Source organism: Notolabrus celidotus, chromosome 16 (assembly GCF_009762535.1).
Source record: "Notolabrus celidotus isolate fNotCel1 chromosome 16, fNotCel1.pri, whole genome shotgun sequence".
NCBI classification, from domain to species: domain Eukaryota; kingdom Metazoa; phylum Chordata; class Actinopteri; order Labriformes; family Labridae; genus Notolabrus; species Notolabrus celidotus.
This window is the reverse complement of record NC_048287.1, coordinates 7,202,104-7,221,444: the sequence shown is the minus strand read 5'-3', so window position 1 is coordinate 7,221,444 and position 19,341 is coordinate 7,202,104. Positions and strand designations below refer to the sequence as shown.

Sequence of the window (19,341 nt, the reverse complement as noted above, 5' to 3'; positions counted from 1 at the left end):
TATTTTAGATTTAGTCTTGAGATGAAAATGCCTTAGTCTGTTTAGCACTTTATAGTTTTAGAAAAATCAAAACATTTTAGTCTTTGATTTTTGTCAAAACGTTTTCTCTCTTTAAAATAATTAATTCAGTCGATCAGATATTGGTATCAGGGTTGTACCAAGAGTTAAAATCGTCAACATTTCACTCTTTGAACACTTTTGCTTGTGTTATATCTTAACATCTAACATAAGTCAGCCTGTCCCTGCTGAAAAGACAAAAGAAAACACTCTTGATGTGACCACTTTGACTGTATTTGTTCGCTTGTTTCAAATAAAAATGCCATGAATGCAATATAAGGGCAGTATTGCACTCTTACGACGGTCCCTGAATGCACCTGGAGTGACAGGCACACTGGACAGATGGTCAGTTCACGGCACCCTGAAATGCATCTGCATCTTTCAACAAGGAGTTGATCAAAACTTACTAAACGTTTCTGATGTTTCCCCAAACTGGAACACATCCAACTGTAGATGAGGAGATGTTTACGGTAATAGATGCAAAAACATCAATAGTCAAATATTAAACAGACGTCCCCCGGTTGTGTCTTTGTCACTAACGCACACAGGGATGTAAAAGTCATCAATTAAATAAGACAGATGCATGGAGTCAGGGAGAGCTGGTTCATAAAGCACACCTGCTGCAGGTAGAGACCAAGCTAACAGTGCTAACCCTTAAATAATAACTCAGCCTGTCACAGGAATGCATCACTTGCATTTTCAAAAAATTGACGCACAATGAGGGAAAAAAATGATTTTGGATGCCCGGCGGTCTGCCACTCATGTTATTGTCTCGTTAACAAAAACAAAATATGCGTTCGTAAGTGTTTTATTATCTTTAGCCCGTCATAGTCTTGTTTTTGACATGAAAAATGGGTCGTTGACAAAAAAAATGTGTCATAATTTTCGTCAACAAAATTAACACTACCTGGTAACATCACAACACAACAATCTGACCCCAACACTTACGCAAAAACTTGTATTTTAACTTGAACCATACGACACCTGAACCTTTTTAAGCTAAGACATTTTCATATAACAGTGGCAGCTTGATTAGGTACAGGGATATATCATGTAAGGGCAGAAATAATACTTCATGACCATGCTGGAAAGCTGCCTTGCCTACTGGTGATGTGTGCGTTCAGTCGCCAAACATAATGCTAAAAGTCATCAACATCGTCAGTACAAAAAAATACTAGTTGGTTAAATTAATGATGAACATTATTTTTATTGTAGGCCTGAAAAGCTGTAGCGCAGCCACCCATCACTAGCCGAGGCTGTAGCTGCCATAATGCTATAGCGCTCTACTACCTGCATGTAAACAAGCACAGATTTTAGATGACATCTCATAGCACGGCATGGTTTGTCAGTATGTTGATCTAGTAAATGGAGATAAAGTTGTGTGTATGCTGTGTCTGGTTGAACCATAGACTGTATAATAAATGGACGTAGTATCCTTGACGTCACCCGTCTGTTTCTGAAGCGCTGTTTTGAAGTCAATCGTCGACGGCAGCCATATTGGAAATGCTGAACTCAACCTAACGTCTGTCAAGCCAGTGTGAGGTACAGAGGCGGGCTTTAAGCCTCTTAGCGAACAGCTACAGTGTTCCCGCCTGTCAATTATTTCAGCTGTGGAAAACTTGTAATCTTAATATCTTAGAAACTGTCGCGTTAGAAAAAAATTCACACAGATATGAGCTATCCAGACTACACTCGCTTTTTTTAACCAGACTGTAAACATGTTTATTTCTGATGTAAAGATTTGCTTTTTTGAATTTGTGTGTATGTGGTTTCTGGCACCTTCCGGAGCCAGCCTCAAGTGGACACTCAAGGAACTACAGTTTTTAAAACTTCCGAATTGGCTTCAATTCTCGCGGCTGGAGCTTGCCGCTTGAGTATAATGGACTTTCACACTATTTTGATGCAATCAGAGAAGCTATCAGTGACCCTCAGATTCACTGGTGACAATTTAGTGGTAGGACAAAAGCTTTTGTGTTTACTTTTGGGTTCAGGACTACCATGCTGCAAACACAGATGATGTATAAAACATGAAGAAGTAGATAGACAAAGTGTGGGTTAAAGCTTACATGTTTCAGTATCTATTTATTCTACTTTATTCGCATATTACCTTTCATTGTGATCTACAAAAATGTGATTTGAAGACAGTGGGAAGCCGTGAAAGGCCAAAAACTACAGAGCTGTTTTTGTAATAATCACCAAAAATTCTGCAAGACCCTGGAGGGAGTTACAGTGGTAATCCAAAACCAGCAGCAGTGTGTGCCTGCTAAGATGGGGCTGAGAGGAAGGCAACAAGAAACTGCTGAACAAAAGCTTCAGTGTGAGCGGAGAGGCAGTCATACGGCGGGCTGGCACCGCAGCCAAAGAGTCGCTTCTGACCTTTAACAAGTGGCCAGGGCCAATACGGGCCACGACTGCCAAAAACTCAGACACCCAAAGCTGCAAGAGCAGGGAGGAGGAGGAGGGAGGGTGAAGACAACATCACACAAAAGGATCCTTCACTCCACACACGCTTGGAGTCATAAATATTTTCCTAAGAGGGTAGAGCCACATTTATCTTCACAGAAATGTTTCAGCCATTGTAGCTGCTCTGTGATGAAACATGCAAGACCGCTGCACACATTTCTCCAAGGATGAAAAACTACAAGCTGTTCAGCACTGGGGGCTGATGGGTAGCAGGGGGAGGCAGAGGTTTTGTCCAAACTGTGGGTGAAATATTAGAAATGTCAGATTTAATTTAGAAAGATAAGAGCAGATGAGAACAGCACGACGGAAAAGAAGCAGAGGGATCCAGGTCCACGTCTCAGCTGGGTGTGAGGAGAGGGAAGATGAGGAGCTCTGGTTACAAGAGAAATTCTTGAACTCAGAGTTGAAGTGGTGATGGTGGGCTGAGTGAAGATGCTGATCATAGTTGTGCAGAGCTGTGGCTGCTGGTTTGGCTGGAGGGGGCTGTGAATATGCCACAATACTGAGCCGTTTAAGTTATCAGATTGAAACTTGTTTTGAAATGCATTGACCCCTGCTGCTGCTCTGTGAGTCACACATACCAACATATCACGCTAGACTCTTTACCACACCTTATGATTAATTAGGGCTGGGGGATACAACGATAACAGTAATCATTGCGACTTCTCTCAGTATAAATATAACAAATGTTCAATACATTTTGATGTATTGAAACCTCTTATTTCCAAGCGGCAACCTCCGAACCAAAGAAATGAAGCCAATTCAGAAGTGCTAAAAAACTGCAGTTAATCAAGGATCCGCTTGAGGACGGCTCCGGATGTACCGGAAACCACATACACACCAATTCAACAAAGAAGTTCTTTACAGCAGAAATAAACATGTTTACAGCCTGGTACAAAAGACGAGTGTAGTCTGGATAGCTCAACTCTCTGTGATTTTTTTCCAAACGCAGCAATTTTGAAGATAAAGATTACCGGTCTCCCAATGAGAGGCACAGCTGACTTGATTGACAGGTGGGAACACTGTAGCTTTTGGCTAGTAGGCCCAAAGCCCGCATTTTTATGTCACAATCGCTCGACAGCAGCAATATGGCTGCCGCCAATGATTGGCTTCAAAACAGTGTTCAGAAACAGAAGGGTGACGTCACGGATACTACGTTCATTATTATACAGTCTTTGCTGAAGGCGAGAGTGTATTTGAGTGTTCTGACCTTGCTTAACCGTGCATACATAATGAGAAAATAACAAATGGGACATTGAGGTAGAACTCAAGCCATGATTTACATTTTATTGTAGAACTGCAATAAAACTGCACCACCAGACACATTACAGAAAAAACATCTGCTCTAAGCACCTTACGGTACCTCTGCAGGGACATGTGGTTCAAAAAGGCAAAACCATAAACCAAACACAGGACAGTCTGCTACATTAGCATTAGCAACCTCGTGGCTGCCGGTCTCTATACCGGCATGTCACTCCGTATCTCGTAACATGCAACCAGGCATGTTTCAATCACGCTGTCACTCCCAACATTTACGTTCTCCATCTTGCAGCCGGATGCTGCCGTTGTGAATCAGGCACTGTCTTCTGAGTTTAACAACAATGCTAGCTGGATTAAGTTAAATGGAATAAACATAAGACATATTTTAATTATTTTTGTTAAAGGAAAGAAAACTGCGTGCAGCTCAACTCTCCTACCGCTTGTGCAACTGTTATCTTGCCAAACAGAAGTATCAGATCGGGACTCTGTATCGGCAAATATTCAAGATCAAAAAATCGGATCGAATCTACACTCAACATCATCAACCCTGTCCACTTGCATGTAGTGATTGATCCAGTTTATCACCTGCTGTGTCCAAACCTTGACCCACCCTGAACTCATGCACAATGATCAGGAGTGCAGACTTCATGTTTCATGTGAGAAAACATCCGACACCTGCATATATGGAGTTATAATAAGTGCAGATTCACTAATGAACTCCTATTAAGGGGGCCGCTCCAATCACAGCGAACAGCCGAGTCAGCAGAGCGTCAATCAGAGAGCTGGACGGCGGCAGCAGAGGGAGCCGTGCCAGAGTCTGCTCTGGTTCAGGAACAGTGAGGCTGATCTCGTTAGCATCAAGGAGCAGGGCTGAGAGTTTTCAGTGGTGGGGAACAAAGGTGTGGAAACAAGGCTGGCGACACACTGCCCCTCCCTCCCTTCCTTCTCTTACCTACTTCTTCCCATTTCCATTACAGCTGCGTTTTCCACTTAGCTCATTCCCAGACTCTTTTTAAAAACATTCCCTCGCCGTTTATCCACAAATAGCACAAGGACTCAGCTAAAGAATGTTAGAGCAACCAGCGGTTATAATGGAAGTTATTTCACTGATTGAACTTCGTGATATGCCCGGTGTCCTGCTGAGGGGCCTCTTGACTGTACAGCAGGCAGAGTGCAGGAAGAATCCTTGCTATTATTATAGTTCCATTAAATCCTCCATGTCCGCTAATTGAATCAGTATATATAAAGAAGCCACTCAGTGTCATTCCAGTTGGGCATCACTCTCGCCGACCCGTCAGCTCGCAACTCGACTCGCTCAGCGGCCAACACACTTCCTTTAAAGGAAATTTCCAGCAGCTGTGTAAACCATGGGGGTTTATTCAAAAGCACTTCCCTCTGCATTCAAGAGGCTGGTGGAGGGGAAGCAGGAAAAGTCCGGCCTGTGAGGCGGAGCCAGCGTTAGGTTAATTCATTTGACAGCCCTTCTAAGACACGAGGAGAATAATGTGCAGGTGAAATGAAAAGCGCTCTGTGTGTTTGTGAAAGGGGAAAGTCAGTGTTACCCTCTAAAAGCAGTCATTTTCTCTGCAGCCCTCTGTGTTTATGAATGGGACTTTCCCTCCAAAAAGGGGGCAGCAGACAGTAAAAGTTTAACGAGTCTGGAGCATGACAAAAGTGGTACACATACATCTGTTGGCACAGCCATCAATTTCACTCCAGCCTGTGTCAGATTTCGTCTCCTTCTCCTAAAAGCCTTCTTGTTTGTGTGACGACATTCTTTCTAACACACACACACACCACTCGACTCATTCAGCTCTCTGTCAACCGGCAGCAAACACAAAGAGCTCCGGCTGCAGTGGACATCATCAAGGTCAGGTCCTGCCAGGGTGCAAATCACTGCCAAATATTGACTCTGACTAACAAATGGCTCTGGCCCACTTTCACCGCTTACAGCAGCTTTCCCTCACCACTACCACCACACTAATGTTAACCTGAACACAAATACACTTAGAGATAATATCGACATGCAGGCCTTAACAGGGTTTCCACTGAACTGTGCTCAATTTAACTACAAGAAATTGGACATCACATCGACAGCAGGAGATTGGTGTTTGCATGGATCTGATCTTAAGACAAATGCTGTTACACATGGGGTGTACAGGATTAGTCCATTAATGAAGCCCTATGATTTCCGCGTTCATGGAATCGCGAACAGAATCACGGAATTGACGAATAAAAAAGAAAATTACTATTAAGAGGTTACTATTAATTACTATTAAACGCAGAATATCGCGGAAATTGACATAATGTGACTGAAATGCTGTCATCATGAGGAGGAGGAACGTTTGTCTGGGGAAATGTTTCCGTGGACCGCTCATTCGTGGCACCACCCATGCATCTCCTCACAAACACTTACCAGCCCCCTCCCGAAATAAACAACATGTCGAAGCTGCCATCAGAAACACTGGCTAAGTCTGCAAAAAACTCCAAAACTCATCTCTTTCTCCAAAATACCGAGCTGAATAGTTCCCAAATGACTTCTATGTGTGAGGTGACGTGCTTTTTTGCAAATTCTGTCAACATACAGTTGACTGGAGACGTAAAAACACGTGTGATGACCACTTGTCGTCCCAAAGCTGTGTGAAAAACAGAGAAAAACACTGTCCTGCTAATAGCCAGGCCAACCTTTTACCTGGTGGTAAAATAAGAGTAAAGGGTAAAAAGCAGAATTCAAAAAAATTAAAATGGAAAAAACAGAACAAAATAAAACGGATTTCATAAGGCCCTACATTAACTGTTAAACCTCATCATCATTGCTAATGGGCACCAGAATAACTGCAGTTAAATGAATGAAGACATCACTCATGTTGGCCAAAAATGCTGGTTTAAAGTTCAGTCTATGTTGTGGTGCAGCTTCAATCCAACAGCCGCATTGTAGCTCCGGTTAGTGAGCCTGCTCTCCCTGCTGTAATCCAGCACAGACGACAGATGTGGTCTCGTAGCTCTGTGTGGTTTGTCAGTATTTTGATCTGGAAGATGGAGATAATGTTGGATGAAGGCTGTGTCTACTTTATCTGGCATTTAACCACTAAACCAGAGCAATGTGTGAGCACAGGCATGAGCAAGGAGGACTGAAGGCTGGTGGCAGAGATGGGAGAAAGTCATTGTATTGCAAGTCTCAAGTAAGTCTCAAGTCTTTAATTCCAAGTCCAAGTCAAGTCTCAAGTAAAGTGGTTTTCAAATGCTCGATTATTTGTTCACCTTTTAAAAATCGAATAATTAAAGCTGGGGTTGGTAGTCAGATTTAGATCCACTTTTTGTTATACTTGTTAAAATGATCTTTATGTCCCGATGGTAATCAATACATAATGTGTTCTTAAAAAAGCTGCTATCTACTTTCTTCCGTAAGATACCAAACAGAGTCCAGGCCCAGGGTGTGTTCCTGTATGACTCTAGTTTGTGCCATAAATAAAAAAAACACGGGCAGAAATAAATTCTGCCTTTCTCATTCATGGCGTGTTCAGATTTTCCTGTGGGTGTGAGCTGCTTGGTCTCCACCTCATTAAAAACATGCTGTAATGTCTGACTAAGTCGGCAGAGGGAAAACAAGTGTGAGTGTGACTGGATCAGGACTTCTTTCACCTCACAGCTGTCTCTCACTCTGAAATATGCCAGTAGAAATTCCTCTAGATGCCGTAAATTCCACGTTTTACAACTCTGCCATCGAGCCTTTTTAAAAATTAAGGAAAAGTGCACCCTGTCTGACACTTCAGCTCCTCCAGCGTGACAAACACTTGACTCCGCCAAATTCCCTACTATCCTAATTACATGCTACACGCTAAATTGCCACATAACAGCCTCTCTGCTGAGAGTGCACGGCGGGGGGAAACTCCCGGGCATTACTACATGGACGTAGCTGGTAGGGAGGAGGTGGGTGTTCTGATTGCCATGGAGACAGGCTCTTTGGCCCCAGAGGCAGGCTGGGTAGTGCAGTAAAATCCATGAACTCTGGGGGACAGGATGTGACAGCATGTGAGCATTCAGAGCGGCTTCCTGCTTCCAGGTAGCTCTGGACGACGTGTAACGGGAGAAAGGAAGGGTCCTATGGGCGCGCCGCTCTCCGAATCAGCTGCTCGGGCTTTGGCTGCATGAATGGAATGACAGGAAACCTCCTCCCACCACACAATCCAAGAGCCAAACACACACATGCAGCAGCCGTGGTCTGCCTGTGCTGCTGAAGGGCTGACATTTGTTTTAAATATGGCTTCCCAGAGTTGTGTTTTAAGTGCAACTTTATCCTCCTCCACTGAAACCATCTCTAATGTGCACGGGCGGCCAGCTGCTAGCACTTCAGCTATGACGTGTCTGTGAAACTCAACACTACTCTACAGTAGTTTCTCCAGCACAGACACAGACTCAGTGCATGAAGCCGGATAAGCATCTTTCAGAGCTGCACACTTGAACAGGCAAACAGATTGGGAAACAGTTATCCCGAGACAAAAGCCTGATTGTGCCTTAAATGGAGGAGAAGCAGGGATGGTGGAAAACCAGCCAAAACAGAATTACTCACCCACAACCATGAGGGAGAACTCGAACCCTTGCTTCACAGATTTACGGTAAACCTGGTTGGGAAGGTTAGCGAAGCCTACGTAGCCCTCCAGGTTCTTCTGTTGCTGTGGACCAAAAACAAACAGAGCTGATACTACAACACTGCATGGGAACATGAGCATGATTGTGGAAGGTTGTTTCACTTGCAAGCTCAGGTGTTAGGAGCACATTAGAAACCATTTACAAAACCCCTGGAGCCAAAAACACAAAGTACACTGTTCCTGAATAAACAGATTAGATCTGATTAACATGGTTACACTCTGATTCTTGGAATCACTTCTTGGCTCTAATGTTGGATATTTAGTGGGGATTTAATTGACAAATAGGAGCAAATGTTTTGACCCCAACAACATGCAAAGATAGGTCTCAGTTTGAAATGTGTTAAAATGAATTTTAATACAAGGGAGACCTGGTTCCATTTTCCAAAAGGTCTAGATCATCTCAGATTTTTCAAGCTTGTCTCTATCTTTTATAGTTTCATGTATAAAATAACTCCAGCAGTTGCAGGTGTCTCTGCAGGGCAGCTGCAAATAATAATGTTCCTTAGATACCAGTGCCACCGTTTCACAAAACTGGCGTCTGAGGAGAAGTGAAGGTGGCACATTTATGCACAGTTCCCTAAACAGGAGAACTGAGGTGTTCTTTCATACAGCAAAAACAGGAAGTGTTGGTTATATCGCTTCAAATGATTATATTCATCTTTCACACTGCATTAACATAGAACTGGGCGATATTGAAAAGTGTGTTATCACAATTAAATGTATCACATCAGTCGATATCGATATTGATCATGATAAATATCAAATCAATATTTCATTTCGATATTAAGTCAGATCTTTGCTCCCGAGTGAAAGTTGAAGAAACCAGACAGTTTGTTAGTTTGTATCTGGATTTAGTTTTCTGATCAGCTTCTTGAATTCATCATTTCTGACAGTTCTAACAGGAAGCAGGTCTTTAATGTAAGATGAGATTTTTGTGAAGTTTTAGTTTGTAGATTCTTATTTTTCTCTGGTTGAGGTAATTTGCCTAATTTGATTTAAATTTACAACAAAGATCAAATTGTATTCTGTGTTTCAGTTTAGTAGAGTATTGTTTTGAATTGTGCTCTCCCCTTTAAGATGGGTAAGGGTTATGGGCGGAGTAATGTTGTTTCCCACAGTGCAGTGAATGCATCACGGTTATTCAGTGTTCAGTTGTCCTATGGTTGCTGTTGACGTCTAAACGTGTTGAAGATGCACAGCAGAAGTTGTCTCTGTGTTCTTCCTTTACCCACATCCTGAAGTTTATAAATGAAGTGTATTAAGTTAATAGTTAAAGCAGAGTCGACACAGTGTCAGACTAGCGACTTTGCTTTGAGTTGCTAGGTTTTGAATTTTCTTCAGTGTCGCGGTCACTCGTTTCAGCTGTGTTTACATTCAGCACCGAACATCTTTAAGCCCCGCCCCCCTCTCACCCTGCGACATGATTGTCTGTTCAATGCAGTCTTCTTTTTCTGTCTAATGTTTGGTGGCAACTAGCGTTTAAGGCTCATTAGCCTCCCCTTTCCAGTGGTTGGAGGGTGTAATTAAAGTTTCAATATATCATATTTTTATGGAACATTTGTTATATCTATATTGAGAAAAATTATATCACGATAATTATTGTTATCGAATTATTGCCAGACCCTACATGTACATCATTATTTCAATTCCAGGTCCATTTGTCATGATTGAATTTAAATGAATTAACTTCCTAAAGCTGTACGTGTCGACAATCAAGTGACTCATTTATAAAAACTCACTTTAAAGACAGAAATTCTGAGTATTTCTTAACATTTGGAAACCAGTGAATTTAACAGACTATCATTTCTAATCTCTAAGGCCCAAAGGCCCAAAGGCTGAGGAGTACTTACAGCTGGATGTGGAGCAGACAGGTTGTCCAGATGACCAAAAGAAGTTGACATGAGGATGAGGAGGCAGCGGCCAGAGAGGAAGGCAGGTCCATGAGGCAGGAGCATAAACAGAGAAGAGAAAAGCAGAGGAAGACGTCAGTGAAATCACAGAAATAGGGATGCAGCTGACAGATGTGCTGTGGATCTGGAGAGCAGGCCTCAGAGTTTTTATAAGTCCCTGTTTGCCAGTTAACAGACATGAAACATCCAATAACAGAGCCAGAGTTTTTCCTAAATATCACAGCAGTAACAAAAATACAAAGTCATGTTGAGCCTTTCGTTTCTTCAAAGTCTGAGGTTAATTAACGTGTGTGTAAAAACAGGCAGGCTGACCCCAGTGTTCCCCACATTCATACATCTAAACATCAAAAACTTTAACAGACAGAAGACAGACTTCCTTTCTGCAGGAAGACAGTTTTCATCCACTTAGCTGCACATTACAAAAGAGCAGTTTCTCCTCAGGTTGGTTTAAGAAAATGTAGACGTATATAGCTCATCATCTATCCACTTGAAAATATCAGGATGCAGATTCCACAAAAATCATCTTTCTTTCACTCGGGCAGTTCTTACATGTTGCCATTTCAAGGCAGGATATCTACGCCCCCGTTATACAGAGACACTCCAGCTCTGATCCTCCCTCTGAGGAAGTAACAGAGGCATAAAGTGGCGATGTGTGGCGTCAGAGCCAGCAGGGCAGAACAGCGGTGTGTGTGTGTGTGTGTGTGTGTGTGTGTGTGTGTGTGTGTGTGTGTGTGTGTGTGTGTGTGTGTGTGTGTGTGTGTGTGTGTGTGTGTGTGTGTGTGTGTGTGTGTGTGTGTGTGTGTGTGTGTCCGAGGGTGGCTGAATGTAGCTGTGGGTTTACAATCTGTTCCTCTCACTCTACCGCTATGCTATAATGCAAAGTGAAATCACACATCTGGACACCAACATTTCAAGGTTTCAGCGTGCAACGTGTCCACACAAAGGTGTAGTGGTGACAGAACTTTGTTTTGCATGCAGTGGTCCTCTCCTTGTTGTTCTGATGATTGGAGGTCTCCTCACGTTATGCTTTAATAAAAGGTAATAAATTGCCTCGCTTACAGTATTGCACTTCATCGGGAAAGGTTGATTGGGGCTCCTGTTTTAAAATTAGCATCATAATTGCAAGATTTTGATCACACAGGCCACGTCAGTACTGAACACTGAAGGGGTACGGTACACCCTAGTATTGGATGTGGTGTAACGGCTAAATTCAACCAGATTCGTGTCCTGTCCGTCTTCAATCTGTCACGGCACTGAATCTGATAAGTTTCTATTCTAGTCAATGTGTTAACTTCCACTGGATCCGCTCCTGCGTCTCTGATCTGGCAAGTCAGAGCCCTCCGGATCAGATACACAAGACTTCTATTTTCGCATCAATCTCAACAGAGCAGATGGAGCGGGACAGGAAGTCAGGCACCAAAGCAAAATGAAAACATCCGGTTAATTTTCAGAATAAAACACTGTGTTATCACCAGATCGTATTTCACTTAACTATGACAACAAACCGTCATGAGGAGCGGAGCCAGGCCTGGAATCAACACGTCAGAGGTTTTCAGAGGACCAGAAAGACAACATGGATGAGGAGAGGAGGAGGAGAATCCTTGATTCAGCGATTACCGCGGGAAAACCTCGGTCACATGACTCTGTCCGGTGGTCCTGCTCCGTGCTGCGTTCTGAAAACGCAACCAGTGGGTGTTGCCGGACGAAGAGCACAGAGCCAGACTGCAGCAGCTCAGAGACAGACCGGATGCGGATCTGGTGGAAGTCCCATGTAATTATGCTCAATCTGTCTCCTTGCAGCAATATCTGGATATTTATCATCAGAAAATTACGTAAAAATAATTTTTAAACAGTAAAAAAGCCCTGCTAGTTAACAGTATCCAAAACAACAAAAGTATGAGGAATCAAGTATGTTTCTTAGCTCTTCATTCACAACACTTGTGGCCGTACCTCACCACACAGCTTACCAAAGTCCTGGGGTAAATCAAGAAATAGACTTAGTATAGAAAGACTGTCATTTGAAAGGGTCAACAAAAGCCCAACTGACGGGGGGATTTGAGAACCAATTTAGGAGGGAAAAAACATTCCCATAACATCTGCAAATTCAGATTTTTAGTTTTCTATTGGATGGGGATTGCTCAGTGACTTGACTCTGCATGTGTTTACTGCACGTTATGATGGACTAACTACATGATGATACCACCGTTTCTAAAACCACAGTTTTCTGAATCACAAGTTCCGTGACAAATAATTTAAAGACAGTGCATATTACTGATTACCTCTGTAAAAGGCACTGATTGGCCGATAATAGTGGCAAACAAAGGAATCAAATGGGCCTTTAAGTGAACAGTGTTGAAACTGGGGCGGCTGTGGCTCAGTGGGTCGTTTGTTTATCAATCGGAAGGTTGGCCTTTAGATCCATAGACTGTATAATTAATGGACATAGTATCCGTGACATCACCCATCTGTTACTGAAGCGCTGTTTTAAGCCAATTGTTGGCGGGAGCCTAGTGGTAATGCTGAACTCAACCTAACTTCTGTCAAGCTAGTGTGAGGTAAAGAGACGGGCTTTGAGCCTCCTCGCCAACAGCTGTGTTCCCGCCTGTCAGTCATGTCCTTAATTGGGCAAAACTCGTAATCTTAATATCTCCTGAGCTGTCCCAATATAAAAATACTCCCCCCGTACAGTGTGTGCCAATAGAGAAATTAGCTACGTAGACCCAAGCCGTTTTTTGATCCAGGCTGTACATGTTTATTTCTGCTGCAAAGATTGTCTGCTTTGAATGGGTGTGTATGTGGTGTCTGGTGTTTCTGCAGCCAGCCTCAAGTGGACACTCAATGAACTGCAGTTTATAACACTTCTGCATAGGTTTCATATTTTGAGACCGGAGGTTGCCGCTTGGTCCGATCCCAGCTCCTGCAGTCACATGCCGACCCTCATTCATGTGTATGACTGAGATAAGCTAAAGGTGTGAATGGGTGAAAAAGTGCTTTGAGTGCTCAGAAAGACTAGAAAAGCAATATACAAGTACAAGTCCATTCACCGTTTAGCAAACAGACTGCTGGCTCCCCACATTACTGGGAGGTATGGGTAAACAAAGTCCGGCGTACAGCAGAGCGACTATACAGAATCAACAGTCATGTTTATAGGAGCTGTCATCAGTTAAACGGAGCCCTTAAGACGATATATCCTCCATCCGTCACACTATTACCATGCACACATACGTGTCTGACACACCAGAGGCCTACTGGGCTTACATCCCTGGGCCGTCTTCCAACTGCTTCCTGTATGGGAGACAGATGACGAACAGCAGAGCGGTCAAACATTCAGCCTGAAACAATGTGCACACTGCTGCACACTGAAGCTCGTCTCCAACAACCAATGACAGCACAGGAACAAACCTCAGTCTGCAGCGTGTTGAAAATGCAACACTCAGTAGTTTTACTTAAAAGTGATAGTGTGGATATATTTCTGCTGCTCTGTGGTTACGGCTCTTTTATCTGGAGGAGAGGTGTCACGTACAGCGAGCAGAGCTGAAGCTTCTCAGACAAACTGAAACCACACATGTGCAGTCGTTACGTTAAATAAAGCTTGATGAATTTTGCTCAGTTTGTGCTTCGACTCTCAGTTTGCTGGAGACAAGTTATCTAACTGTTGAGTCTGTTTGGTTTAAAAGTTCAATCACAGAAATAGAAGTGAGGCAACTGTAATACAAAAGTAAGCAAAAAGAAGTTTCCTTACTTTTTGACATATTTAAATTCAAAAGGTATTTTCATAACCTGGGACAAAACGAGAGCACCGAGGACGAGCAGGAGTTTCATGAAGACCCTTAACTACACACCCCACTTCAGCCACTTCAAGAACCGCAAGACCATCACCGCTGTGCGCAGTCTCCTCCTACAGAAGAAGCTCCACAAGTCTGAGCTGGCCAGTTTAGCAAACCTGCGTCCTGAAGCTGCAGAGGAGGCCAAAGCCCTGATCCCTGGTTTGGATGGGCGGTTTGAAGACGAGGAGCTGCATCAGATCCTCAACGACATCCAGACCAAGAGAAGCTTCCAGGACACAATCTGGACAACTACACAAACTTTTGACTTTGCCTCGGCAGACTGCTTCAGCCGGCAGGCACAGAGCCAGCTGTGATGGCTGCGATGTAATCCTTGGGGCAGCAGTGATTGGTCAAAGTTCATCCACTGAAAGTGTTAATGCCACATATCTACTCAGATTTGTATTAATGTCAGACACTTCAACAGAAAGATGTAGACCTTTCTGTCAAAGAGAGTCAGATGGGGTTTTTTAACTAAAAAGGCTGTTACATAACTTTTGATAAATACACCAGACTAGAGCCGGGCAACATTGAAAGAGATGTTATCACAATAAAATATTTCATGTCAGTCGATATCCATAATTATCATGATAAATTGCCGGTTCGTGATAATTATTCGTCAGCTTGTATTTGTAATTTAGTTTTCTGATAAGCTTGTTAAATCCATAATTTCTGACGGTCCTAACAGGAAGCAGGTCTTTAATGTGAGATGAGATTTTTGTGAAGTTTTAGTTTGTAGATTCAAATTTTTCTCAGGATGAGGTCATTTGCATACTTTGATTTTAAATTTACAGCAAAAATATATCAAATTGTGTTCTGTGTATCAGTTTAGTAGAGTATTGTTTTGAGTTATGCTCTCCCCTTTAAGATCTCTAAGGGTTACAGGCAGAAGGTTTTTCCCCCCCACAGTGCACTGAATGTATCACGATTATTCGGTGTTCAGCTGTACTACAGTCGCGTCGGACAGTTATCGTTATCGAATTATCACCCTGCCCTACATTAGACTCCAACAAGGGAGTTGCTGGTCTACCACAGCCTTTATCAGTTACTCTGTGTTTGTCATTGTGTGCTACAGAACCATTTTGTTACACTGAAACTCACTTTTTTCTACGGCAAATTCACACGAGGACACAAACTATAAACTAACACAAACTAACTAACTTCGTGAAGCAGCAGTGGACAAGCAGCCTCCATTACTCTGCAAAGATACAATTACAGTGTTTTCTAATGCAGTCTGGTGACTTTGAAGAGAGAGATATGATGGCTGCTTCTGTTTTAAAATAAAGCAACTTTTCTTTATACCTCTGGAGGGATCTTTCCAAATGTTTCTAGACTATTAGAAAAACGGTGTGAGCCCACCTGTGGCAGAAACAGACATTTTTAGTGGACGTACTTTGATCAGGTGTGTGTGCCCTCAAGGATTAGCTCCATTACAATCTGCAGATGAAGCAATCTACTGAAACAATCCAAAAACTTTTATACCCATGAGTAGTTTAGAGCCACAAAACATGCTGAATTACTGGCGGTCCACTTTGACAAAAGAAGGGCAGGGCTTGATTAAAAGCAGCATTGAATAGTTGAGTTCAATTCTCTAGAAGAGAGCCAACATCTGTGTCTTCAGCTGAAGCTTCAGGCCGCCGTCACTGACAGAGGAAATCTGTGCAAGAGAAGCAACGAGACAGAAACAGACCGAGACAGACAGACAGACAGAAAAATGCATGCTGCACTTTGCTGTTTTGCTCAACTACCGGAAACAATGTGGTGAGCCTCCAGGAAGCCGAGGGTTACGAGGAGGTCCGACGAGCCCAGAGGCGGGGCGCAGAACACTGAGTGTGAATTCTGCAGCAGAGAGGATACGGTGCTTTCTGACAGACCTCTTCCCACGACCTTCGGAGAGCTCAGACATTTCATGCATCATCCAGCACTGTTATTCTTCCAAACGTCTCTGTTGATACGGCTCGGCTCTGCTCAGCCTGGGTCTGAAAAAAGCCCCAAATTCTTCAGCTCACTTGGGAATATAAAAGTTTTAAAGAGTTCACAGCAAATTCCTCTAAAATGTCTATGGGAAGTTTAAGCTCAGCTATCTTACCCCTTTTTAATTAGAGCCAGACCGATACATCAGAGTCAGCGGATGTCAACTCATATGGACATATCTGTGCTCCCAATATGCTCGACATGCAACACTTATTTTCAGAAAGTGCAGAAAACAATCCTGCGGGTGACTCAGAGAGAGATCAGGCTGCATAATTTACAATCCTTTCAGCACTGTTTGCAGCACGTTTAGCAGAACCTAACAGCCGGGCAGACGGTGGTCTGTTAAATATTCCTTAAATTAAAGGGATGTGTTAGAGAAAGCAGCCCTCTGAGGTAGGGCTGAGCGATAATTCAATAACAATAATCATCGTGATATAATTTTTCTCCATATAAATATAACAAATGTTCGATAAAAATACTTTTTATTTAAACCTGTAATTACACCCCCCAACCACTGGAAAGGGAGGCTAATGGGCCTTAAACGCTCATCTTACATTAAAGACATGCTTCCGATGAGCATCGTCAGAAATGATGGATTCAAGAAGTTTATCAGAAAATGAAATCCAGATACAAACTAACAAACTGTCTTCAACTTTCACTCAGGACCAAAAATCTGCCTACATTTAAAAGAAAAAATTACTTGATATTTACTGTGATAATTATTGATATCAACTGATATGAAATATTTTATCGTGATGACATCATTTTCAATATTGCCCAGCTCTACTCTGAGTATCAAAGTGGAATATAATTCACATAGAAAAGCTTCACTTCTTGCAGCTGTAAGACAGACTCCCTTTGGTAAAGTAGCTTTCAGTATCAGCCCAATAATATCCACACATGGGCTCTAGATTAAGAGTCTTTAGGATTTAGACTGCTAGTAAACAAAAACATAAGCTTGTTACAGTCTTGATCTAAGCTTTGTGAAACTGTAAACAGCATTTTCCTGTATTGTGCAACATCATACACCAAACTATTCATCAATTAAATGTGTAAATAACTGGCAAAATAATCAATGAGGATGAAGTTGATTGGTTGCTGCTGGAGCTGAGCGATATTGAAAGAGATGTTACCGTGAAAAAATGTTTCATATTAGTCAATGTCGATAAATATCAAATCATTATTTCATTTAAATTTAAAGGACAATTTTTGCTCCTGAGTGAAAGTTGAAGAAACCAGACAGTTTGTTCACGTCTTTAAGCCCCGCCTACCGCTCATCCTGTGACATGATTGGCTATTCAATGCCGTCTTCTTCTTCTGTCTAATGTTGGGTGGCAACTAGCGTTTAAGGCACTCTTTCCAGTGGTACGGGGGTGTAATTGCAGGTTTAAATATATCAAAATGTTATCAAACATTTGTTATATTGATAGTGAGATAAATTATATCACGATAATTATCATTATAGAATTATCGCCCAGCCCTAGATGCTGCCCTACTTCTGTCACAAGGCAGGCACCTCTCAAGCACATGCACAGATAAACGTCAGCAAGCAGTTTCATGCTGCATGAAATATGCATTCTTTCACCTCATATGAAGTCTTCTTTCATAACATGAAAACACGTTTCATATGCAGGTGCTGCTAAGGTGATGAATGCTGCTTTTCTGGAAGCTGAAGTATGGCTAGCAGTGACTTCTATCAGCTCTATATGACAAGCATTAAAAGTGTATCCTCAGAGCTGTTTAGGCTTAGTTATCATTTAATGCAGAAGGTTTTTACCAGATGTCTGTCTGATGCTCAAACAACAGAGGGGTACAATACATCACTGAGAAGCTGTTCCAATTCAATGCTACCGCTGCTTAACTGGAACCCGTCACTGTGTTTCTTTCTTGTGCCGTCACTTCATGTCCAGAGAAGTCATTGTGTGTCTTCATGGTAACTTTGCACCCTGCTGAAAACATGCATGCTCCTTTAAATGTGCAGCGCCCTTGCCACTTGAACAAATCAAGACCTCACGATGTATCAAAAGATTACTGAACTGTTCATATGGTGATGCATTACGTTCAAATGTGCAGACGCTGCAACTTTCTGTCCCAGAATATTATAATGAAGTGGTCCTCTTAAGTTGTACAGCTGGTTTAAAACTTAAACGAGACATTCTGTGACTTACAAAGCAAGAACAAACATCACGCTGCATTCAAAGAAAACACAACTCTGTGCCCCCTGTTGCCTTCAGACAATACAGGGCTAAACTCTATTACCCTAAACACCTGAACAAACCTACCGCTCACACTCACACACAGCTAGGTCATCACAGACTTCCCCTGGTATGTGGCTTGCAGCACCATTTGACACGCTCTGTCTGAATGCCTGATCTGCTGCCCATCTGTGCTTTGTCACCTGCAAACAGCACTGACAACATGCTTGAGGATGATACCACATTTTATAATAATAATATAATGTATGTGCTTGTTCATCCCCTCCTTTTCTGGATTGCCAACTACTTTAGTGCTGAGTAATTCACATCCAGTGTGATCTGAATGGTGTAGGCCAGGCTGCATAGCTTGCATACCAAAAGATGTCACAATTAACTACCCACAAACTAAACTGGAACACAAGTGAAATCAATAACAGTATTGATTAAATTGCAACCGCTGAATGGAGAAATATCCATTGGCCGTGGATGGAAATGATCTTGTAGTCATCTCACTGAGGCATATTTTCGTCCTGGCAGACAGGCGTGTTTTTAAATGTTGGGATTATTTGACATATTTGTGGTGATTGCAACAGCAGAGAGTGTGTACTCTTCCTGTAATAAGCAGGCTCTACTCTGTTTATACCCACTCATGACAAAAACACAGGAAATGCCTGGCTGACGTCTAAACCAACTGCGGAAACATCATTTAAATGTGGACGTTTAAGACAAGTAAGGGCGCGCTTCGCCAAACCCCATTCATAAATCTGACGATTACGTCAACTACTCACGTTAAATGTTCTTTAAACGTATTTGTATGCATTACTTGTTATATTAAAACGTATTATTCAATTCGGCATTCGTCAGAAACCGAAAGGAAGTTATAAAAGTAGGGTATTTCAACTTTTTGTCACACTCTTCTAACATAGTAGTGTCACCAATACTTGTTAATGTAAAGTAAGTTCACAACAAAGCGTGGTGAAGGTAGCATAGTAGTGTGGTCAAGGCTCAG

The 19,341-nt window shown here is 42.4% G+C and overlaps 2 protein-coding genes across 3 annotated transcripts in view; one reads left to right on the top strand and one right to left on the bottom strand.

Moving 5' to 3' along the window:
* The window catches only part of LOC117827928 (septin-7-like), a 52,037-nt gene that overhangs the window by 32,256 nt on the left and 440 nt on the right, over positions 1-19,341 (bottom strand). For both annotated transcript variants that reach the window (XM_034704801.1, XM_034704802.1), the window contains exons 2-3: positions 18,437-18,438; positions 8,351-8,453 (exon numbers count right to left, since the gene is read on the bottom strand). In XM_034704801.1, coding sequence (XP_034560692.1) covers positions 8,351-8,453; positions 18,437-18,438 — 105 coding nt within the window. The remainder of the gene's footprint in view (positions 1-8,350; positions 8,454-18,436; positions 18,439-19,341) is intronic.
* Positions 13,553-14,522, top strand: polr2d (polymerase (RNA) II (DNA directed) polypeptide D). Its single transcript, XM_034704696.1, is given in 3 exon segments — positions 13,553-13,626; positions 14,107-14,154; positions 14,156-14,522. Coding segments are annotated over 3 exon segments (447 nt in total). The 3' UTR covers positions 14,481-14,522.